Source organism: Hydractinia symbiolongicarpus, chromosome 3 (assembly GCF_029227915.1).
Source record: "Hydractinia symbiolongicarpus strain clone_291-10 chromosome 3, HSymV2.1, whole genome shotgun sequence".
NCBI lineage: Eukaryota > Metazoa > Cnidaria > Hydrozoa > Anthoathecata > Hydractiniidae > Hydractinia > Hydractinia symbiolongicarpus.
In genome coordinates, this window is record NC_079877.1 from 27,916,971 (window position 1) to 27,940,846 (window position 23,876).

Here is a 23,876-nt window from a genome sequence, read left to right on the forward strand (position 1 = left end):
AAATACCTTAAAAAAGTAAACACCGGGGGTTTTTCATTCTAGTGACAAAGAGGGGAATAAACTAAACGTGGTTGTTTCCACACAATTTATTAATATAAAGACATCTTATTTGTATGCAATTTTAGACTGTAATAAAACCTTGGTTAGCCTTCTTTGTCTACAATACCCCCCTCCCCCCCCCCCCCTTCCCTAAATGAACACCTGTGGGTACGCCTCTGATAAATACGAAATTTGGGGAATTCGAACATTTCATACGTGCCTTTATAAGAAGGTAATAAGCAAGATTTATACCTTGGTAGAAAAAATAACATATATTTTTTTATGAATATAACTACACATAATATTTCGTATGCTATTTTCTAACTGCGCTTTCATTGTTTATTTATTGAAACAAATTGCATCTTTCTAGCCTATGAGATTGAATATGCGCATAAGCCAATCAGATCGAAGATGCACATGAATCAACAAATGACGATGAGTTCTCAATGCACCACTTCAGTGTTTTGCAACAAATGGAGCAGTTTAACGACATCCCATTCAACGACATTACGGCGACGACATTGCAGCAGCGCCCATCATGATGACAACAGTCGATGATACTCGCTCATGAGAGATGATTTCTTCACAGCCTCCCATGTCCTCGCCGCATAGTGAAACCTGGAGTAGGAGAACTGACTTTTAAAATTTTTTTTATTTACAGTTTACAAACTTCGGGAATAATAATTAGATAACACCCCAGAAAACCTGTTCTCATGAAACTGCATTATGACATACAGTTAGACAAATAACAAATACCACGTGATCAAAGTGAGTCACTTAAAAAAAAAATAGTTTATCCAACATTGTTTACTCTTATTAAAAAAAATTCTGTGCGAGGTAATTCAAATCTGTTATGGTCGAATAATCCCAGTCGCTAATCTCTTCTTGAAGGTTTAGGATTTAAAAACAACATTCATACCAACTTCTCTCCGACAAAATATGATGCGTGAAAGATTCTCTGGGCATAGACAAAAGTTGCTGACGTAGCACTTTTACTAGACTGGATAAGCTTGGGTGACCACGGTATCGACCAATCGGATTGTAATCTTCTTCTTTAAAAAACAAAACAAATTCGTTAGCCGTAACTTTTAAAGTTAACTATATGTCTATGCACATCCTTAAAGTGACCATTGTTTATACATGGTCAAACTTACCATCAGTCGAGCTGTTTTGACGCATCGCAGGTAAAAGAAATAAGTTGAAATCCTGAAAGTCGTAAAATAAGTCTGACTGGCAATATGGAAGAACAGGAGTGCGAATAATCGAAGCGCTGCCTAAATAAAAAAAAAAATTGACGTACGTCAACTTTTTAAAGCGTGACAGCAATCTGCGTTCAGTCAGTTATGCGATTTCGACGGCGAATTAGCTGCGAAATGTATTTGTAATATCCACGAAGGGGTAAAATTAAGACCAAATTGATTATAAGAATAATTAGAACATGGTCTGTGAAAGGAGGAAAAAAACATGTCAAGTCAAGAATATGCGTACGCGAGCTCTATATGTAAATACAACATTGTGCAGTTAGGACAAAATGAATTTTACGACGTCAAATTCTTAGCTATGATTCTTAAAAAATTCGTTTGCTTGTTTTTTTTTTAATTGTTTTGTTGAAAAGGAAAATTAAAAAATTTCCTTGCATAAAGTCTCTAGCTATAAGATCTCTCAGAAATATAAAAAAATATTAACGCATTGTAAAACAAAAATACTTAAACATCCTGAAATCGTTGATTTTAGACACATTTTTTTACTTCATTTCATCAAAACACCGCCAAAGACCACTGCCACTGTGACAGAAGGGTAAACCAACATATCACACTACTCCGTACACTTTAAATTCTTTTCGGTAATGAGTTTTCAATAAAAAAAAACACTAATAATTGCGTTCTGACTAATTAAAAGTTAACAGCAAAATATTTTGCCGCTTCAAAGTAGGAAATGTTTCTATTTTTCAAAGAAGCAATTTTTCGAAGCAAAATTAAAATAAAAGAAACTGCGCATGCTCGGATTTATTTTGCCGCCGAATTCGCCGTCCAATTCACTTAGTGGAAATACGCCTTAAAAACGCTAAGGAAGATATCACACGAATCTCTTGCCATTCTCTTTTCTTGGATAAAATAAAATGTCGACAACATAAATGAATAAGTAAATACCTCTGACACGCAATCTTGATGTTTCAAACAGCTTCCACAAAATTTCACACATCGATCGAACGATATTCAGCTCATATGTGGGGCCGTCACAACATGTGTAAATAAAGGCTACAAGGAAACCAAAAATTTGATCAAGCCCATAGCAATAAGTGCAACATTTTTTTTTGCTTTTACTGTATGAACGTACGGACAATGACCTTTGAATTTTTCTGAAAAGTCTTACATCAAAAGATGTACGTGTTTCTCGTTGTTGTTTCCCCCTAACCATGCCTATTTTCACACAAAACATCTTCACGCAACGAACTTAAAGTGTAATTTAGGGTGTATGATTTTTGCGCAACAAACTTAAAGTACAATTTAAAGTGTATGATTTTTGCGCATTTAGCATGCTGATTATTTTTTTTGTTTTATTTTTACCCCCTTGTATTAGGACTCTTAATAGCTTTTGGTAATTTTTGTGCAAAAGGAATATGAATGTTCACACTATACAGGACAGTCAGCTTTATGACAATTCTATAACGAATTACTGCATTGTTTAACTGAACGCGTACTGATGAGTTTACAAGTAGGCAAAGATAGTAAGTATAGGACGATGTTTTAAATTCGTCGGATAAAAATATGTTTTGGATTTATTTTATTGTAAGTTTTAGGTGGCACAAAAGCACCACAAATGTTTAAAACTAACGAATATTTTGGAAGAAATAAAAAAACAATGTATTTTACTACAACCATTCATAATATGATGTAGTATTCAATTTCTACTCACCTACGTGTGGAAAATATTCATTCAACTCGTCCGCGTTTAAACTAAACAAAAGAAAAAACACTTTCAAACGAATTCATTCTGTGTGCATTTTATAATTTTTACTATCGTTACAACAATCAACAAAAAAATTAAACTTTCGTTGGAACCATGCACAGTTTTGAAGCTTAAAAAATGGTTTAAAAATGCAACAAATGACCATAAAAACAAATATTTAAACAACCCCGCCCGCCAATATGAATTTTGTACCACTAGATAGATTTGATTCGTATAACATCTTCCAATTATGGTTATCCCTTTATTGTCAATTTTTCTCCAATGTTTAAATGTTTGTAGAATCACAGTCACATAAAGAAACATAGCGTAAAACGCTCATACCCAGACCCATCTTGGTTCGAATGAGAGACGGTTGATAATTTTAACATCTCAGCAGTTTTAAGTAAACTAAAAAAAAAATGTATAATTCTTTGTAAATGGACAAAGACATTCGTTAACTAAAATTTAATGATAGAAAAATCGAATAGCGTTCCGCGGAGCAGCCTCTGGGTCGCGTGTGCGCATATATCGAGGAGACTGGGCCAATACTGCCACCTTTTTAAAAATTGTAAATGCAGTCATCTAGAAAATAATTTTAGTTAGCAGTTAAATCTATATTATAATAACCGTATACGTCTGTCCGTCCGTCCGTCTGTCTGTCACGCAAAATGGTAGCTTAGCTGCGCAAGTAGTGAGACGCACGCAATGCGGTATAAAAAGGACGGGCGAACCCGTGGATTTTTCCACGGGCTAACGACTAGTTGGTGTTATTATTAAAGGCAATTTTTAACAAGAAATCTTAGAGTTCCTCACAGCAGATATAAATTGTGTTTGATAATAACAACGTGGAGTAATTCTATTTGTTACTTTCAAAAAGTATAAATGTCAACCCACTTTAGCAAATTAAGGTCTGTAAAATGATCTTGAATGACCAACACAACATGACATATTGTGTAAAGAAATGTCAAAATTTGTAGCGCCTAAAAAAAAAGAAGTGAACTTTTAAAAAACTTTTAAAATCTAACCCAAGACAAGCTGCTTTACTATCTCAGCAAGCGGAAAAATTAATTACAAAATGCAAATACGAACATTCTTTAACAAGACCGCTATAATTTTTGCTTATTCAAATCTATAAGCCAATCGGTGCATAGTAAAACGATGCTAGCAGGAAAAGAGTGTCATTTATCAGAATAGAACTATGTGAAGAAGAGTGCATCAACAAAGTATTCTTCAATTAGTCTATTGGATCTTATTAAGAGTAAGGATAAGACGTTCAACTTCAAATAGAAACAATACATTTACTTAACTTGAAAAAGAAAGAAATACCTGCACTTCTAAACAAATTTCAGCAGTTGTGTATTCGCCCGGTATTTTACGATCATAGCGTAAATATTGATCCAACATGGCGGGACTAAGTAACGGCTAAAATTGACAACACTTAGTATAATCAGACTGTAGTAAAAAAAGTAAAATTAACTTTATTCAGGTCAAAGAAAAAGAGGGGTAGGAGCTAAGAGGAACTTTCCTTGTGTTGGGTTGTACGTCATAAAACTTGATACATAAAGACATGCGAATAAACTTACTTGTGTATCCAGTAAAATGAGTCTTTCATGCGTCACATACATGTCAATGCCCACCGTGCGGTACGTACATTTCTCCTGTTATAAACCACGTTATAAATTTAACAAAGTGACTAGCTGAGAATTACGTGTTTAACAAGGTTTAATGAGATGCGCAGAGCTTAATGTAGCCTTTAGATCTTATTTCAGAGAAAAAATTAAAATGTTACTCCAGTCTCTTGTTAGGCGAAATAAAATTTTGGTGTTTACTTCCAAATGAACGCTATGGAATAACTAATTTTTTAAAATATTTAACGTTAATATATATCTTTCTTGAATGAAATGAGCCTTTCTCAAAGTACAAAAAGACTTCGTAAACAACTTTTCAAACTTTACAACAGTCATCATCTCGGATTCCCTGTTAACATCCTCATAATAACAAACGAAATGCGCATGCAAAAGGGATCACCACAAAATAAAGTACGCACCAAATCAGTTCTCTTTTGTGGTCGGAATACCAAACGACTAAAAGAAAGAAACACTGTGCTTATACATAACTTCGCGATAACATACATAGCTTTGGACACCTCTCTGGAAAACTCTGTCTGGAAACTTTAAGTATATAGCGACCTTTTCATTACAAAATTTATCGTATTATAAAGTGATTTAAGAGAAATATTCCAATCTTACGTTTTTCCCAATGACTCGACTTGTTGTCCAGCAAGCATTGACATTACAGTTGATTTCCCTGCGCCTTGCAAGCCCACACAACCAACAACAACATAATCTGTCTGATCCAAAAGTGTCTGTAAAATATTTGTCCATAAAAACTCAATCAACTGCGGTATAGCAAAAACACAAAAGAATTACTTAATCAATACTCGCATTACCCTGTGCACCTAGAGTGCTAATTTACTTCTGTAAATTTTAAAAGGGCACTTGTGCGAGCTTAACCTCTTTGTGACATCAGCAATTACAAAATAAAAGTAGTTCTACGAACTTATCTCAATGTTTTATTTGGACTTTATTGAATAATTTCCAAATAAGCACCTTTTAAAAAATTAAGGGGGCTCTCATTTGAGGCAGGACTTATTGAAGAAGGTGCTTATTAAATATCTTCCATTGAAATGGGGTGCTTATTTATGGGTGCAGTATATCAAGCAGGGGCGCTCAATCAAGTAGATATGTTACCTCAAACGCTCTGTCACTCCACTGGAACGAGCCATCGATTATACTTGTAGACTCGCTTGAATAAATATCTTGAGGTAACTTCAAAGCTGCCAAACCTGTCAATGCTTGATCAACTATGAGAAAAAAAGAACAACAGTTATAAAAGTCCTTAAACGCTTTCAAAATATGAGTATTTTATAACTATTGCCTAAAAAGTCAATTTGATTGTTTGTTGTATTTTTATACACGATTACAAAATTTTAATAAGAAATTAGATGTCTCTCTTGTGAAAAAACTAGTAAAGCAGTATATTGTATAGCAAGTAAAATAACAAGGAGTTTAAACAACCAAGGCTTTAGGTCACGATTAGAGAAGATAATTTCAATTGGTCTAATTTAAAGAGGGCCAAATCAAATGATACCTTTTTGGTGTAGTCAAACATTGTTTCACATTTATAGTACATTGTCCTGAATTTATGCCTTTACATTTTTGTGGTTGTACTTCCAGTAAGATGAGAACACAAGAAGTGTAGCCAGTTGACTTACTATTGAGAGCATGTTGTGTTGCTATTGGAGTTGCAGGAGAAGAAAGATCAGGTGTTTTTTCATATCGATTACCATGTTTGTGATACTGTGTGCGTGAATCATTAGCAAAGGTTTTGTTTGAACTTGATGGAGAGGATGAACCCTCTGCCCCGCTTCTAGATGATACAAACAAAATAAGTGTCATTTGATAATATAATTTGAAATAAAAAAGACAAATAGAAAATTATCATAATTTTATCCATAATTTTACCAATATAACATTTTCAATAAAATTAATTCCTTTTATTATTTTTTATGCAATTTTTTGTTTAATAAACTATAAAAAAGATTGGTATATACAAAATATTCTGCATTTTACTTTATTTAATTTTTTTTAATATTATTTTCGACATCATGCACATTAATTTAATAAAATGTGACATATGACAGAATCTCATTCCGCAATTAGTTTTCCCTAGGATAAAAAACCTTCTAACAAACAAAATAGAATTTTCAATCCAGATAAAAAATTATGTTTCAGCAAAAACTTTTTTAAAATTATGAATTTAAAGGTTTTCTATCACATAATGCATTTTATGTTTTTTTCTTTACACATGTTGACTAATATTGTTCCTTCTGTTTTTTCACCACCAGAAACGTTAGATTTATCATTAAACAGCTCATGTGCAACAATTTTAAGGTTACCGCAACTACTCTAATTTAACGCGCGAGAAAAAAGAATTATTTCAAGGGGTCGCTTAAAAGTAAGAGTAAATAAATTACCTTGAAAATGTCAATTATGATTGCATTAATAATTAGAGGAATTTCGCCTTAAATTAGAGGGAAAAAATAACAAAAAAAATTAATAGATTTATTAATTATTTTATTTTATTTTTTCATCAAACATTTCTCTTTCATCTCTTTTATTTTAATCTCCACCTTTGTCTATTTTTTTTTAAAGTTCTGTATTAGCTAAAGTGAATCGAAACTCTCCATGTATCTCCATACCACCTTGCACCAGATTAAATGAATAACGCTTGTCCCCGTAACTTTCATCATTAAAGGACCACCATATTCAAAAAAGAAATAGTTAATTTTGATAAAAATCTGGAAATATGTCCAACTGTTTGCTTGCTGTTTCATGTCTGTGTGTATGGCAATTGCATTTGTTGTCAACCATGGTGAGGCATCCTTTGATGTTTGTGGAATCACAACAAACAATGACGAAAAAGTTAGGAGCAGAGATTTCTACAAATTGTGCATGAAAAACGTCTAAAAAGTTATTGACAAACATAATTGTGATGATAATGACCAATTTAAAGATTTATATATTTACTTTTTTTAAACACTATTTTTTTTTTTTTGGTTTGGTTTTTTTTTAAGAGAATTTTTACAACAATTAAAGAAAAGAGTGATTATTTTTGTGAAATTGCTTAATAATTAGAGGAATATTCAACCTTTGTCGTGTTAAATTAGATGAAAAAAATACATAAACCTTGACTCTTTTTCAGAAAAACGCCTAAACGTGTTAATCAGAGGTCGGTTAAATTAGAGTAATTACGGTAGTGACTTTGATAAATCATGGATATTAGAATGCTTGTCAAAACATTATGACAGCAGTATATAATATTTTAAATACTAGAATTTTTTTTAATGTTACTTGATATGTTTTATTCAATGATCTAGTTCTACCTACATATAACAACATACCTTCTCTGAATAGCCAATATAGTGGGAGTTTCCTTTTTTTCAACTTCTTGTCCAGACTGAATGTACATAAACCAATCAATTAATCTTAAGAAAAAAAAGTGTTCCAAATAAAACTTTGTACCAGACTGTGAAAAAAAATCCAAACCTTTTTTGCCAAAATTATCGGTGTCTTCATTGCACTACCAGCATTATCTGTATTTTCATTTTCCTGGCGTTCCTAATTAAAATATAAATCATACATTCTTGAATGTGCTTATGATTAATTGGTGACAGATTAGACTTGTATGCAGTTTAGATTTTGTTCTTTTGTGGTAGAGAGAGGAGCAAAGAAACAAGTGAAACAATTTTACCAAATAGCTAGCTAATTTTCTCTTGCATGCAAGAAAAATTCAAAGGAAGGAAATTCATTGTGGAGAAAGTAGTAGGGAAAATGTCCTATTTAGTTGTTCTGCAAAGCAAGGGGGTTATTATCTGAAATAAAATTAGTCTGAAAACTAAAGCACTAACTTAAGACCTTTGGTGATGATTTCATATCAATGTAGTATATATAAACACCATCTGGATTTGAAACACTTCCCGTCTTGTTTGTAAATGAGATTTTTGTTGTTATTGGGTGAGTGAAAGCGTACATGTTTGCAAGCTTTATATCCTGTTTAAACAGGACACAACTACACCATTTTAATTGAAAACGCTTTGGGTTAGGGTGGCCCATTTGGAATACACAAATTACCTTTTTGTTATCAGATAAACCTAAGCATTTTCCTAAATTCTGATTATAAAAGGTTTACCTTCTTCTTAAAATTTGTTACATTTTATTTACAAGGCTTCGCAAGGCATGCATTATTAAAAAGTTCTTACGATTGCAAAACAAGAATGTTTTTAACTTGTTCTAATTTTTTGGCTGGTGGAAAACAGAGTTAACAAGCATTTGTTTCAAAGCCTGTATGATGCTTCTCAATTGAAACTTTTTTTTTGAAACAAAAATCTGAATCTCCCGATCTATTTCAATGACACATTTAAAAAATAAGTTAAGTTTTAACACTTTATACTCTTGTTAAGAACAATGCCTACATTTCCTAAACTATAAAATTTAAGTCTCTCTGAAAGCTTATTAAATTTCCTATCTAATCATTTAATTATTTGTTGAAAAAATGAAAAGGCGTAAAAAATAAAAGGTAAAAGCATTTTGCATTGAATTGTAAAAGTAAATCAAATCTCCATGGGCATGAAAAGGGTGCCTGCTTTTATTTGTAAAAACAGATTTATGACGGATTATGGAATTTCATACCTAAGTTAAAGTTGATAAATAATCTTATTTGAGTGGGAGATTATATTTTACTATTTTTCTGGCAAAAAGGTCATGTGGCTTAGTTTTGAACAAATAGAATTAATGAAAGTTTGTTTTTTTTTTTTTTTTGGGGGGGGGGGGCAAACAAACACTGTGGTAAAATCTTCCTACAACATTACTCTATGAAAGCCATATAGTAAATTCAGCTGAGTGTATAGCTATTGTTTGTTGTCACAAGAATAAGAATTGAGAGAAAAAATTTGTCTCACACTTGGGTGAGTTTACAAAATTGATGTGCAAAGCAGGCGGAATGAACCCTAAACTTAACTAGTAGGGAAATACCTAATCTGGGGGTGGGCGGTAGGTGAGCACACAACTATAGACCCTTTCGATTGTCTACATTTTATCCAGTAATCCCTTTCAGCATTACCAATTGGATGGCAGGCTAAAAAATTTGCAGGCGCTAGGTGAAGTGAGGCCCTTTTTAGTCTGTTTCTTGGCACAGGTATCATATGACTTTATATGAATATGTCAATCAGAAGTTATACATCTACACTCGATATTAGTTTAAAGCCTCAAAAATTTTTTCGTAGAAAGATATGAGCTGAAAATAACCTTTCTTCAGTAAGGTTCCGCATCTTTCTGCTGCCTGGCCATCATGCAGTTGTGTTTGAGCCAGACGGCTTATTGTGTTAAAGTTTAAAAGATTAAGCTTCGAATAAAATACATACAGATCGATCTCTATCTCTACGTATTCTTTCCCTAGGTTTCCTGTCTCTTCTTCTTCCATTTCCACGATCACGCCTGTCTCCTCTTCTATAATAATCTTTGTCTTGATCCTGCGAAAAAGATGTTTCGTCGTCCATGTTTTGTTTTGAAGTTTTTAAAGTGTGGCTTTTAGCTGGTGCACTCCCCCTGTTTGGTTATCAGACTGTGTGCGGCGAAGAGCGATTTCCACGAACTGGGCCGTCATCATGTGATCAGAACAGCAAGCCGCCCAAAAATAAAGCACATGCATAGGGTGAGAAATTTTACTCATTACTTTTCCATTTTTTGCCAATAATACGAAAACAACACTCAACGTTAACAGACACTCAGCCTGATGGTAGCTAGCTATATTTCATTGTTGTAGTTCCCAATGAAGCAAATTAGAATAGTTGGTGGAACCAAGAAGGTTTCTAGGTTAGAGAAAGAGAAACTATCAAATTCACAAGTGTGTGTTCCCATAAGTTCACTTTCTCCATTTCATTTGAAGCTGTTCTCTTGTAGTCCTATAGGTAGCGTTTTAGGTTTTAACTAACTGTCTCATTCATATCCAGAGCGATTACAAGTATCAACAAAGCGCGTAAACTCAATGTTGATTCTATTTCTTTCTTTTGTTTTAATGATGTTGTAATATTTTTACATATGACCAGTAACAGCCTTTATGTTAAAACCTGGCCCCTGCTAAAGTGTAGATCTTTTTTTATATCGTAAAGATAAACTCTAGGAACAGAATTAAGTCAACCTAAACCTGCACATTATATCTTCTCACAAGTGCCAGGTGATTGCGCTACTGACTGCACTGTTGATCAGATGCTATTTTCCTAGCACATGTAGGAGGTGGGGCAAGGATACTACCTCCTTGTGACAAACACGGGTGTGAGGTATATGTCCTCCTTACAAGGTTTAATGAGACTTACCCTGATTTGGGCTATAATATAAACTGAACGATTGGGCAAAAGTTTTCTAAGTGCGTTAATGTTGTTCAATTGGTGGGGAGTTTATCAACTTTCTACCAAACTCATACTCTAAATCTTAAAATTGGGAGGAAGTATCTCATATCAGTTATAGACAAGCAAAACGTAACCGAAATTAGTAATTCTTAAGTTGTTCTGCACAGTACATTGGTAAACTAGCCTTGTCTGTAGATAAAAACTGCTAAATCTAAAATTAGACTATATATATATATATATATATATATATATATATATATATATATATATATATATATATATATATATATATATATATATATATATATATATATATATATATATATATATATATATATATATATATATATATATATATATATATATATATATATATATATATATATATATATATATATATATATATATATATATATATATATATATATATATATATATATATATATATATATATATATATATATATATATATATATATATATATATATTATTGTTTATTATCCAACTAGTTGATAAGAAGGCCTGAGGAAAAATCCACTGAGGCACGATAAAAATTTTGATGATGTCAGCAACCCATTTACAAAAAAAAAGAGCCTTGTTTTCACGTTGCCTGTACTGTGTAGAGCGTAAACTGCTGATTAAGAAAATGTATATGATCATGTGCTTTTGACGAACACAGAAGATTTGGGGATTTAAAAATTTTGCTGACATCAGCAATAGCTTGTTAAAACTCAATTTTTTTAGAAATTTGTATACATGTTGCCTTCATCATATAGATCTTAAAACGCTGATAAAGAAAATGTATAGGATCATGTACTTTTGACAAACGGTTGCACAGATATTGGGGTTTGAAGGTTTTTTTGATGACGTCATCAATCTTTTCATTCCAAAACAGTTACCCATGCGATGAAAAATCATCAACGTCCAAGTTTTTTGGCCTCAAAGTTTTAAGTGCAATGTAATGGCTTCATTAATTTAATATAAGATATTTACGTTAAAGTAGTGTTATTGACCTCCCGCTGTAGCGTCAGAAAATTTAACATATTAGACATGCATTTTTCTGCAACATAAAAAGAAAATGAGCATACTCACTTTGCCTGTCACAGAGACACGGAACTGGCGCATTATTATTATATGGATATATGATGGACTTACAATATTGTAAGTATGCATGTGGATTTAAAATATTATTTAGTTATGTATGTGGTTATCTTATAGTGGGCTATAATTATAAACGATCAGAACAGAAATTACAGTTAAATCTGTCCAATATCCCTGTCACGTAATGTCCCATTACGTCACAGCAAATTTTCTTTAATATTTTCTCTTCTGATCTGTATAGTGCTGTGGTCATTCAGTTTTAGGTTCCATTCTCTTATTCTTATTAACTGGTGGCCTTGTGGTAGAGCCTTCACCTTCAGTGCTGAAGAGACTATAAAAGTGTGAATTGATCCTTTATGCTTAGCTTTCAGGATGACATCTTGGGCAGTTGTGTAGTTGAGCAACTGTTGTGGTTGCATGCCTTCTGTAGCTCAAATAGGAGCTTTAAATGCCCTAGGACCCCCTTGGAAGAACCCTAATTTTAACAGGTCTATTAGGAACTGAAGAGGCTATCCTGGGTAAATAATGGTAATAATAATAATAATAAATAATATATTTTGAGGGGTAACTGGTTATTGGAATTGGTCTTTTGACAATAACCACCCATGTTAAATCTTTTACTCTGACAATATGCTAACATTATTAACAGCCAAGAGGTGGAACAAATTCTTAAAGTAATCCTTAACTCAAACATTGATTTTGTCACGTATGGGATACATTTCAAAGCTTTAAGTATTTTTTTAAAAAATATTTCAGGTACTTTTGTATGTAAAATCACAATGTGTGCATAAACAGAGTTTGTGAAATATTTTTATGTCTTTATATTTCTAGCATTTTTATGTTATCTTTCAAAAACACATTTTAAGTTATTATTATATTTAATCAAAGGAATGACTTTTTTAATTGGTTTTGTCTTGTATGGCATCTTGTACTTTGGTAAAGGGGGAGCCCAGATTCAGAATTTTTCCAACTTGGAATATTTGTTGAAATTTATTTGATTGAAAATATGTTGTGTATGAAACGGTCTTTATATTATAACTAATTATATACCACTTTATGTCTTCATTTTTAAACAAATCAAACAAGATGTAAAAGCTGCATAAACTATCTCACTACTAGAACAGTCCAACTAAAATGCATTCACATTAGTGACACACTTCTGTTGTTCAATTTACACTTAGGAAAACAAAGTAATGTATGCTACTTGGCCTCAGCGAATTTTCTTTAATATTTTCTCTTCTGATCTGTATAGTGCTGTGGTCATTCAGTTTTAGGTTCCATTCTCTTATTCTTATTAACTGGTGGCCTTGTGGTAGAGCCTTCACCTTCAGTGCTGAAGAGACTATAAAAGTGTGAATTGATCCTTTATGCTTAGCTTTCAGGATGACATCTTGGGCAGTTGTGTAGTTGAGCAACTGTTGTGGTTGCATGCCTTCTGTAGCTCAAATAGGAGCTTTAAATGCCCTAGGACCCCCTTGGAAGAACCCTAATTTTAACAGGTCTATTGGAACTGAAGAGGCTATCCTGGGTAAATAATGGTAATAATAATAATAATAAATAATATATTTTGAGGGGTAACTGGTTATTGGAATTGGTCTTTTGACAATAACCACCCATGTTAAATCTTTTACTCTGACAATATGCTAACATTATTAACAGCCAAGAGGTGGAACAAATTCTTAAAGTAATCCTTAACTCAAACATTGATTTTGTCACGTATGGGATACATTTCAAAGCTTTAAGTATTTTTTTAAAAAATATTTCAGGTACTTTTGTATGTAAAATCACAATGTGTGCATAAACAGAGTTTGTGAAATATTTTTATGTCTTTATATTTCTAGCATTTTTATGTTATCTTTCAAAAACACATTTTAAGTTATTATTATATTTAATCAAAGGAATGACTTTTTTAATTGGTTTTGTCTTGTATGGCATCTTGTACTTTGGTAAAGGGGGAGCCCAGATTCAGAATTTTTCCAACTTGGAATATTTGTTGAAATTTATTTGATTGAAAATATGTTGTGTATGAAACGGTCTTTATATTATAACTAATTATATACCACTTTATGTCTTCATTTTTAAACAAATCAAACAAGATGTAAAAGCTGCATAAACTATCTCACTACTAGAACAGTCCAACTAAAATGCATTCACATTAGTGACACACTTCTGTTGTTCAATTTACACTTAGGAAAACAAAGTGATGTATGCTACTTGGCCTGTGACCACAAACCATGCTATAGGTTTTGACGTCTATTAAATGACTCTGGTGAGTTGCTATAAGAACTTTTTGGACACAATAAAAACATAAGATATCTAGATGTAGTCACTGAGTTTGCGCATATTTGCAGCAGCTCTTTTAAGGATTTAATGGTTCACGGTACACACAGTTTTTTTTCATAAGAATATCAAAATTCAAACCGGTCTGGACATTATTCCTATTTCTTTATTGTTTTTCATTTATCTCTATTTTTCTAAGCAATAGGCTTTTTTTAACCTGAAATACCAGCAAACAAACCAGATTCTTGTAAAAGCGTGATACATTATATCTAAAATAAACAAAGGGGCGGCAGTGGTTAAATTAACACTTTGCCCTCGTAAAGTGTGAAACCACATGCCAAAGAAAACGATTCAGGCGTGTGCAAAGGCGTGCGCATGCGATCACCTGAAAAAAGACTGATGTGTACTTTCAGAAGCTTGGATTCATTCTTGGAGATTCTTGCACCATAAGCAATAATAGTTATTAAATTGATATGTTTTAAAACAAGTTCTGCACATTTACTTAATTGTCTTTTTTGCTACTCTGCACAAATTGTTGTGTCTGTTTTCTTCACAACAGAATCATCATTCCTTTATTATTTTGCACACAGGACTGCATGTTAAAAATGCTGAGATAGGCGGACAGTACTTAGAATGATTTTCAATTGCCTATTTTTAATGATGAAAAAATTGCATGGTTTTTGCTTCGCTCATAAATTAACAGACAAAAGAAATTTTCCTGAATCCATCCCCTTCATTAAAAAGCGTATTTTTTATTCTTTCTCCACCAGACGTCCTTTCTCTCTGAAGTTTACTGTGTTGTAATAAAAAATGAAGATCAAGATTATTTTAATGAAATAAATGCAATAGCGGTAAAAACATAAAATGTTTTGTATTGATTAACACATCAGTCCAAATTATCTTTGTGGAAGAGTTTTTATTATGTTTATATATAATATATGGAACAAATTTTTTACCCCTATTTACTCTTTATGGCTACAAAAAACACAAAATGTTTAACTTGCAGAAATCTCTTTTTTTTTCTGTTAGTTTACATGTGTACAAATCTAGAGATAAAAACATAAATTTTGTCACCATCTGTTTTTAAGGAGTCATTTAGTTATCTAAAAACCCATCTGTTGTACGCATTCTTTATGACAACAAATTCTTAAACATTTGAAATAACCTGCCACCTAAAGTTGGCTGAAAATCTTCACCTGACATTGTCTGTGAAGAATTATATCACTCAAAGTGGGCCACTTCATTAAAATTTTGATTTCTTACTATTTTGCAATAAAGAGCTTTGCGTTTTTTATCAAAAATGTAGTTTTACAACCCTAATTTTCTTGTGTACACAAACTCGAGTAATTTTATAAAATTTTATTGTTTTATCCATAACATCTTCCTGCAAAAGTATAAGGTTTTCACTATGTAATACTTCGATGTGTTCTACCTCGTAACAAGGTTACTTTTTCTTGATTATCTATGAATATAAAAATTAAGTGTCATTATTTTTCCTCATTGTTGACGTTAATCTCCTACATAAACGTCAATTAATTTGAAAAAAGAATAGGAATCCTTCAATTGCTGCGCAGAGAGTTAAAACAAAACCAAAAATTTTGTGATGATTGGTAATGGCAATCACTGACCCTCTTCCCTAAGGTTTTTTTTGCCTATTTGATGTGAGAGAAGACGGCGAAAAATACCCTGGTACTGTTGACTGAATTTTAAAATATGATTGGCCCTCATCTATCATATTAAAAACCCAAAAAGCTCTAGGAGCGAGATTGGGCAACCTCTACCAAAAAGTGGAGTGTTTAAGTTCTACGCAATCCGTGGTATCTTTTTTACTAGAACTTTGAAAAACATTGTGAGATCGAAATTTTGTTGAAATTTTTTTCTCGAAATCAGACTGGGATAGGACAAGAACATGCTCAGGGTATGCTAATTCATGGTTGCCTTCTACGAGCCATACAGATAGATAGTCCTGCTTTTAGCATTAAAAGAACAGCAACAAAACTGAAGGTGCTAGTTCAGGCTGTAAAGTGGTGTTAATACTGTCTTATTGCGTGTAAGGAAAAAGTACCCATTACACAAGAAAAACAAAAGATTCGCCAAAGATATGCTTAGCATATGCTGAAAAAATATTTCTAAGCTCTTCTGAGCCTTGATGTGCTAATGGTATGCTTATTTAAAAAAACACACATATATATATATATATATTTTTCCCAAAATTTGTCTGTGCAATTTCAAATTTTCTCACTTTTTTGTTTATATATTTTTTTTAACATTTTTAGTGTTTTAAACATGGCCGAAGTACCGATTTCACCTCGACAATCTCGGGAACGTGCTGACATTGTTCGACCAGTTCGTCTGCAAGGTTTCAGCGATGCTGTTTTTGCTACAGCGGCAACCCTTTTAGTCGTTCCACTAAGAAAATTTGAACTGGAAGAGAGTGAAACTTTAAAGGATGCTTTGGTTAGAAGATGGCCTCAACTCCTTGTGTTTGTGTTTGGCTTCTTGATTATCTGCGCAATATGGGAGTCCCATGCTGTTCGGTTTCGTGTTGTATCCAAAGTTGATGATGTTGTGGTGTTTTGTACGTTGCTCTCACTAATGGTGACAACATTTTTGCCATTCTCAGTTGCTTTAGAAGGCCACTTTCCTCGTCAGGAAGTATCCATTGTTTTGAGTTGCACTTTGTTGATGTGCTTGGAAATAATCGAATTAGTCATTTTCATATACGCTTTTAAAAATCCAAAGCTTCTTAGTGAAAGATTCAGGCAGTTAGAAGCAGGTGAAAAAAAGGAAAAGAAACGACAAATTATTATTAAAATCATGTTTAACTGTGCTGTGTTTTCACTGGCTATGGCTTTCAGTAATGCCTCATTTATTTTGGGACAGATTTTGATATCCACAGTTATTATTATGCCTCTTTTTCGTCGTTTCCTGAGGAGGCTTACAGAAAAGTGTTTAAGAAGAGCTGAGTCATACTACCATGTGTTGTCTGGACGAGTGAGCAAAGAAAGGATAGAATTATTTTCCGATGCTGCTACTGCTATCGTTGCCACTTTGTTAATCTTGGATTTAACAACAGAAGAATTCCCCAAAAAATCCGAAGTGGATAAATTAGGGTTAAATAAAGTTTTACAGAATATGTGGCAAAAATTTGTTTCATACATTGGCACGTATATCACTGTTGCAGTTTTATGGTTTGTCCATCATTCAGTCTTACAGCATATCAAAATTTTCACGCCCCTGATGGTTCTATTCAACAATATATTTCTGGCGTTTCTTGCTGGCACGCCCTTCATTTCCACCCTAGTAAACAAATACACTGGATCGTCTTCTCACAACGCCCAAGTGGCTATTAGAGTTAGCAGCGTTATCATATGCATTTGTAGTTCAATGCCTATTGCAATTTTAGGTTTTTCTTTCTGGCAAAGAGATCTTACATTGCACTCTTGGGCAGTACCAAATGCGGAAGAATCTCACACTGTGCGAGCTCACCGATACTTGTTTGTGAAAACTTTAATCATTCCGATTATGAGTTTAATTACATTTTTTGCAACACTGGGATCTCCACATACCACTGATGTGATCTATCATGCATCGCTTATAATTGTTCCAGTATTGTTTTTGTTATTAAAGATTGCCTTTGCTTGTCACTGTCGTCAGAGCATCCAAGCTAATAACAGCACTGAGAATAGCCCTAATACGTCCAGACACAGTTCCATCAGTGAAGTGAGCAATTCAGACCTGCCGATGCAATCAACGACAGCACCACAAGTGTAAATTTTGTTTTAATTCATTCCCTTTGTCGCTGTTGCAGACATATTCACGTGACTAGATGTATACTCCACCATTCGACTTCTTTACATAAATAGGTATATATGTACAGTTTAATGGATTTTAAGTGACATACCAACATTGCATCCATGATGGATTGGAAATGTCATTTTAAATAAAAACATGTTCCTTAACGTGTATGTCTAATATATATATACTTTATATTTTTTTTATCGTTTTTGTTTGGACAGATTGATGTGTGACGCTTTTAGGAGAGGCCTCTTTCACCATCAGGCATGTTAAGAAGGCGTGATGAAAAATAAAAGAAAATATTTTTAAGAGAGACATATTTACTTTATGGAAGAAATTTTCGCGGGCATTTAATTCGCGACTCAAAAAAAAAAAAGAAATTCGCGAGAGTTTATTTTTACGAATTTAGAAAATTTACCGTTTTCGCTAAAAATGTTCTTTTATTTCACAAATTGCCTAAAATTAAATTTTTCGCAGGAATTATTCGCGATCTGGTAGGAATCAAACTTTAAGTAAAGTAATTTTAGAAATTTCTCATTACAATCAAGTGTGAATGACAGTAAGAGGTAAGGGGTACTTTTCCTATTGGAATCTAACAACAACAAAAATTATTATTTTGCAGGAATTTAATTTTTTTCGCGTATTACATTTATGCAATATTACAAAAATATATACACCTCAAAAAAATCAATTTTCGCGAAAATTTAATTTCGCGAATTCGAGCATAATTCGCAAAACTCGCGAAATATTTTCGCGAAAATTTCTTTCCTGTATCCATTTCGTTTACAAACCTTGTATTTTCTTTTCTATGTTCAAATTAGAAACATACGGAATATGTGTTTCATTATTATGCTCATTGTGAGTGCAGCAGGATAACGATAAATTTATAAAGTATATAATTAATTTTTTTATGATTTCTTTTTGTTAAGACAAATATTTACTCAGATGGAAAGGTGTACAAAAGTTCAAGAAAGATGTAAAAAACTGTCTGAAAAGCATTTCTTTGATTGTGTGAGAAGTGTACAGTGAGAATATGTTGAGAAGTATAACAGTCGTTGTTTTTAGTTTTTGCTTGATGCCACAAGGTTAGTGCTGTAAATTGCCATGTTTATTTGTGTATATTTAGAGTGGAAAAAATAATTTTTATCGTCAAGGTCTTTAAAATTATTGGAACCTTTTTAGTTCGGTGTAACTATGTTTTTCGAGACAATGATATTTGGTCAAATATCCTACTAGTTACATTGTCCTCTTTTATGAAAAATTTTGAGTTTATGGGATCGTCAGGCATCTCTGATCTTACGTTAGAAACACGAATTTATGTACTAATTTTTCTCTAGTGGGAAATGCGTTTTAATGGTTTTACTCAGTGATTTGCAAATTGACAGCTTTAAGTTAGGTGTCTAAAGTCCAGCGTTGTTAGAGGGGTAATAATATCGTGACGGTAAAAAATTGAGACTCCGTGTTTTGTATTTTGATCTTACCATCTGTGTAAAATGTACTTCTTTTACCTATCAAGAAAAGAGAATTGAAAGTCAATTTGTGAATCACTGTTTAGATTTAAAGCATATAATTTAAAGAAGATACAGTCGAGATGGAGTAAATGGGGATTTTCAAGAAGCGAATTCGCCGGCGAAATGTATCAAAACAAACAAAACATTTTTAGCGCTAACATATTTTGTTTTAAACTTTTAGCCAATTAGAACGATATCTTTAGTGTCTTTTCTTACAACTCATTACTGAGAAGAATTCAAAAACAAACTTTTTGCTTTTTAGTACGCAAAAGAGTGCTTATGCGTACTATTTTGGACTTGCTTCATCTTTTTTGTTTCTCGTGGAAATCAGAAGGGTACTTCGCTGCTAATTCGCCATTGAATTCGCCATTTATCATAATTCGCCTCGTGAAAGTCATCGTTCAGAAAAGTTCTCTTTGAACCTGAGAATTATTATCCTATCTATTTTTAATAACAGCATTGTTGGCGGGAACTGCAATGAAATACAGTATAAAGACAGAATGGGATGGCACCGTCCTTAAACATGCACCAATTGAGATCACACTAAGCTGGAACCAATCGGATGATTTCCTCACAGCAACATTTGAAGGACCTTTCTTTGATGATCCACCTGCGCCATCTGGTCCACCAGGAAAACCGTTCCCAAAATTGTGGGATTATGAAGGTTCCCATTTATTTATTTCGATATTTATTCATTCGTGACTGTTACCTCGTTTGTAATTATTTCTGTGACTGTTTGTATTTTTACTTAAATGATTGATTTCAGCGTGAAAATTAATCCATTTTTTGAATAACTACCTGTCCGTTATTTAGTGATTTTATACTGTAAGTTTCATAAAAAATCTTCATTTACAATTTCCTGATACACCAAGTTAGAACGATATACCTTGAGAATTTTTACGAGAACTAATTTTCGCGAGATATTTTTAGAAATCTCTAATAATTTTCGCGGGAACTAACTTTTTCGAAATTGACAAGAACTTGCGAAATTCAGGAATATTGATTCCCGTGAAAATTAACTCCCTTAAAGCATATCAATAAAGGTGAATTGCCTTTTTTCACTTGTTTGCTTAGAAGAACCATACATCTTAAAACGCCTAGAAGAGAGGAATGTAAACTTCCAACCAACTGGATAACAAGACATATTTATGCTGTTGTTTGAATACGTTGTTGCGTGTAATGTTTTTATTGATTTTTTTATTTTAGTCGCAGAGATTTTCTTCCTAGCACCAAATAATCAATATTTGGAAGTAGAAGTTTCTCCGTAAGAATATTTCACGTTTTTTTCTATTAAACTTTCTTCTTTTATTTCTACTGTTCAGCTTAGATATGTGTAATAAGAATTTGAGACTGCAATATGCCCCCTCCTTCCGTTTAATGTGTACCGACAATCGGTGTGACTTCTGTGATACTTTTAAAACCAAAGTTGACATTTTTTTTAGACACGGCCAACATTTGTTGCTTTTATTGAATGGAACAAGAAACGCTATCAAGGTAAAAATTTGAAATGTTGGGTATGCTGCTTTCTTAAATTCTGTTTTGTTAATTATTTGCAGGTTCCATAAAAGTTAAAGTATTGTCTATCAAATCCAAAAATTAAAATTTAAAAGTAAATTTTGCGATTCTTAAATCTAGAATTTTTAATCTAGAAAGTAACATCCAATTATATGTTACTTTCTGCAAACCTGAATTTAAGTAGTATGCCATTCGAAGATTTATTATTGTTGTTATATTGTGCGTTTTAGTTGCTAAAATATTTGTAAATTGTTAACTCACGAGCAAGTTACACCCGCGAAAATAAATTCCCGCGCGGTGTAAGGTAGTGTATTTTACTCCATGTCTTTAGGACGAACTTCCTATGCATTACACCGCCACCATTTCAACACAACAGAAAACCTGGCAAGGTACAGCACAAATCCCGTTATCATATCTCCCACACGGTGTTTCGAAAATGAACGCTTATGCTATACATGGGTCAGGTGATCAGAGGGTGTATGAATCGCTGTACCCAGTTCCGAAAGTAAAATACACTCAACCTGATTTGTAAGTATAATATTTTTTTTTCGGATTTTTGAAAGTTAAAAAAATTAAATCAAACACCCGTGAATGGTTTCACCCTCGAAGATAAATTTTCGTAGTACTGAATAGTATATAAATAACATGAAAACAACCAAGCAACAGAAAGTTAAACGTTCCTTGGGATTTCTTTATAACGGCTGGCTCTTCCTCTCCTTCGGCTGTAACTATGTTACATTACCTCCAGAAATACGTATAGCATTGTTCTAACTCGCGTGCCTGCCATACCAGCCGGTTTGCGTCCAGTAGATGGCTCCAGATGAGCTGACAACACTATTTAGGGTCGGTTTTCGTTAAAGTCAGTAATTGTCTTGCAAAAAGTATAATCTCTACAACATTTGACATCTCTTGTATCACTTGTACAACATGTGTTTCCATCAACGCAACAGTGACTGATGTACAACTGTTTCCCAACCCTTTATGTTAATGGAAACCGGCCTTGTACGCCGGAGTGGGTAATCGAACGTAAAACCTTATGATTACAAGCCGAATGCGTTACCACTACACCATCTCCAAATAAACTCTATTTAACATGTTTTATATTTCTTGTTTTATAGTCATCGTTTGGACTACTTTCAAGATTTCCAGATCACGGATATCGTAAAAGACACGTCTAGTATTGGAAAATATTGGGATAATTTGTAAATAAAACCAGATGAATATACTGAATATACAGTTTTATATATCTGTTCGCTAATTTTGGATCCTGGGGTCCAAAACCCCTCTTACATAATATGGAACCTGCAATCCCAGACAAAATAATATTTTGACACGAATCAAATACTTCAAACGACTGTCTATTGTTGCAGCAATGCTTATAAAGATAAAATTCGCAGTCAAAACAAACCTCGCTTTGTGTAAGACATCAACGTCTTCTAAGGGTGCCACCTTTACTTCTCCCCTATTCCTGGAGTTGAATTGTTATTGTATAGTAAATTTAAAATTAGTCCTTACAATTTTGGCCAGGGTTGGTCTGTTTGAGTTAAACGTCGTTGTTGAAATTTGGAAACTGATCACCAAAAACAAGGGACACTATATCGAGAAAATTAAAGTAACATAAGGTATTTTATAAAGTTCATAAAGTAGCAAAATAGTAAGGTCTTAAAAAATGTGACAGTGGAAAAAAATTGTGATGTAGCGGACATTGTTAAAAGCACTGCGCACAACTATCCACAAACGAAGGGTGGAAACACGTACCCCTTTAGATGATATTCAGTGGACAACGTAGTGAAGAAAATGCCCAAAGCAAATTACACGAGCACAACGATGAGCGAATCTTAACTATAATTTTAAGTTTTTTAAGTTTAAATTTGAAAAAGACTTATTCGCAAACGGCACTTCACAAATATTCAGTTCGTGAAGGTTTGCTCGTACAGAACACAGAAAATAGCAGAAAACCCCAAACTAAACAATTAAAAAACGCCAATGTATGCACAAATCATAAATATAAAAGCATATGTTGACCCTTTACATGTCCAGGATCACACAGCCGGAACTGGGTCAACCATACTTGCGATGTAGCTATAACACATTTGAACTTAGGAGGAAACTAATTCTTGGTTGACCCTTGCGATTATAAAAGGTATCTTCATTCATACAATATTTATATTCCATGTGCATCAATAAATGTTATTCTATTTCTTTACGGCGTTTCATAATATGTGAAATAAACCTAAATTCTAATAAAGGGAAGATGCAGCAAAGCGATCCTGTAGTTATGGGTCTTTATGTCTTCGGATTAACACCACTGCAACCTCGTTCCTAGAGCATCTTGTATCTTTTTGGACATCCTCGCTGTCCTGCGGTATAAATAATAATCATAGATAATTCTTTTATTGTGCGAACTCAGATGCTTATGCTGATGGCGTTTCTACGGCCAAGTCTGTGGAAAATCTTTAGAGATTGTGAAGCAAAGTATTGGAAATGGGTAGAAAGTATTTCCTACACTCAGACATAACAATGAGAGTGAACATCATTGCACGGCTTCTCAAAGAGGTTTTACACAGGATGTGTAATGTAAAGCAGTTCTGCAGAAACTCGGTTATAAGATATTAGAAGAAAGTATCGCAAAGTTAACAAATTGCACAAGACTAGACGTAAAGAGTAGTGGTAGATTTCTAGTCAGACGGCATTATTTGAGGAATCTTTGTAGCACT

At 33.1% G+C, this 23,876-nt stretch overlaps 3 protein-coding genes across 3 annotated transcripts; 2 read left to right on the forward strand and 1 right to left on the reverse strand.

Annotated features, from left to right (window-relative positions):
- Window positions 1-292: 292 nt before the first annotated feature.
- LOC130636618 (nonsense-mediated mRNA decay factor SMG9-like) lies at window positions 293-10,269 on the reverse strand. Its single transcript, XM_057446401.1, has 16 exons — window positions 9,971-10,269; window positions 8,097-8,168; window positions 7,952-8,007; window positions 6,263-6,417; window positions 5,739-5,851; window positions 5,238-5,353; window positions 5,036-5,072; window positions 4,572-4,646; window positions 4,315-4,410; window positions 3,883-3,968; window positions 3,331-3,396; window positions 2,956-2,996; window positions 2,190-2,297; window positions 1,194-1,313; window positions 959-1,091; window positions 293-657 (listed from the first exon to the last, which is right to left on the reverse strand). The coding sequence occupies exons 1-16, from the start codon at window positions 10,103-10,105 to the stop codon at window positions 576-578; spliced, it is 1,491 nt and encodes a 496-aa protein (XP_057302384.1). The 5' UTR covers window positions 10,106-10,269; the 3' UTR covers window positions 293-575.
- Window positions 10,164-19,182, forward strand: LOC130636620 (endosomal/lysosomal proton channel TMEM175-like). The gene is made up of 2 exons (XM_057446402.1): window positions 10,164-10,260; window positions 16,612-19,182. Exon 2 carries the CDS (start codon window positions 16,622-16,624, stop codon window positions 18,107-18,109), a length of 1,488 nt encoding a protein of 495 aa, XP_057302385.1. The 5' UTR covers window positions 10,164-10,260; window positions 16,612-16,621; the 3' UTR covers window positions 18,110-19,182.
- On the forward strand, window positions 19,079-22,405 carry LOC130636625 (UPF0462 protein C4orf33 homolog). The gene is made up of 6 exons (XM_057446408.1): window positions 19,079-19,218; window positions 20,102-20,308; window positions 20,851-20,908; window positions 21,087-21,138; window positions 21,491-21,687; window positions 22,278-22,405. Exons 1-6 carry the CDS (start codon window positions 19,167-19,169, stop codon window positions 22,363-22,365), a joined length of 654 nt encoding a protein of 217 aa, XP_057302391.1. The 5' UTR covers window positions 19,079-19,166; the 3' UTR covers window positions 22,366-22,405.
- Window positions 22,406-23,876: the final 1,471 nt, after the last annotated feature.

What these genes read in the sequence shown, in the direction of transcription:
- LOC130636618 (XM_057446401.1), bottom strand. Translation starts at nt 10,105, where the DNA reads ATGGACGACGAAACATCTTTTTCGCAGGATCAAGACAAAGATTATTAT. An exon ending in AAATTTGTTTAGAAGTGCAG is followed by an intron (nt 3,969 to 4,314) that starts GTATTTCTTTCT and finishes CTTTTTTTTTAG; the next exon opens with GCGCTACAAATTTTGACATT. An exon ending in ATCAAGATTGCGTGTCAGAG is followed by an intron (nt 1,314 to 2,189) that starts GTATTTACTTAT and finishes TTTTTTATTTAG; the next exon opens with GCAGCGCTTCGATTATTCGC.
- LOC130636620 (XM_057446402.1), top strand. Translation starts at nt 16,622, where the DNA reads ATGGCCGAAGTACCGATTTCACCTCGACAATCTCGGGAACGTGCTGAC.
- LOC130636625 (XM_057446408.1), top strand. Translation starts at nt 19,167, where the DNA reads ATGTTGAGAAGTATAACAGTCGTTGTTTTTAGTTTTTGCTTGATGCCA. An exon ending in TTTTTGCTTGATGCCACAAG is followed by an intron (nt 19,219 to 20,101) that starts GTTAGTGCTGTA and finishes TTTTAATAACAG; the next exon opens with CATTGTTGGCGGGAACTGCA. An exon ending in TTGGAAGTAGAAGTTTCTCC is followed by an intron (nt 20,909 to 21,086) that starts GTAAGAATATTT and finishes CATTTTTTTTAG; the next exon opens with ACACGGCCAACATTTGTTGC.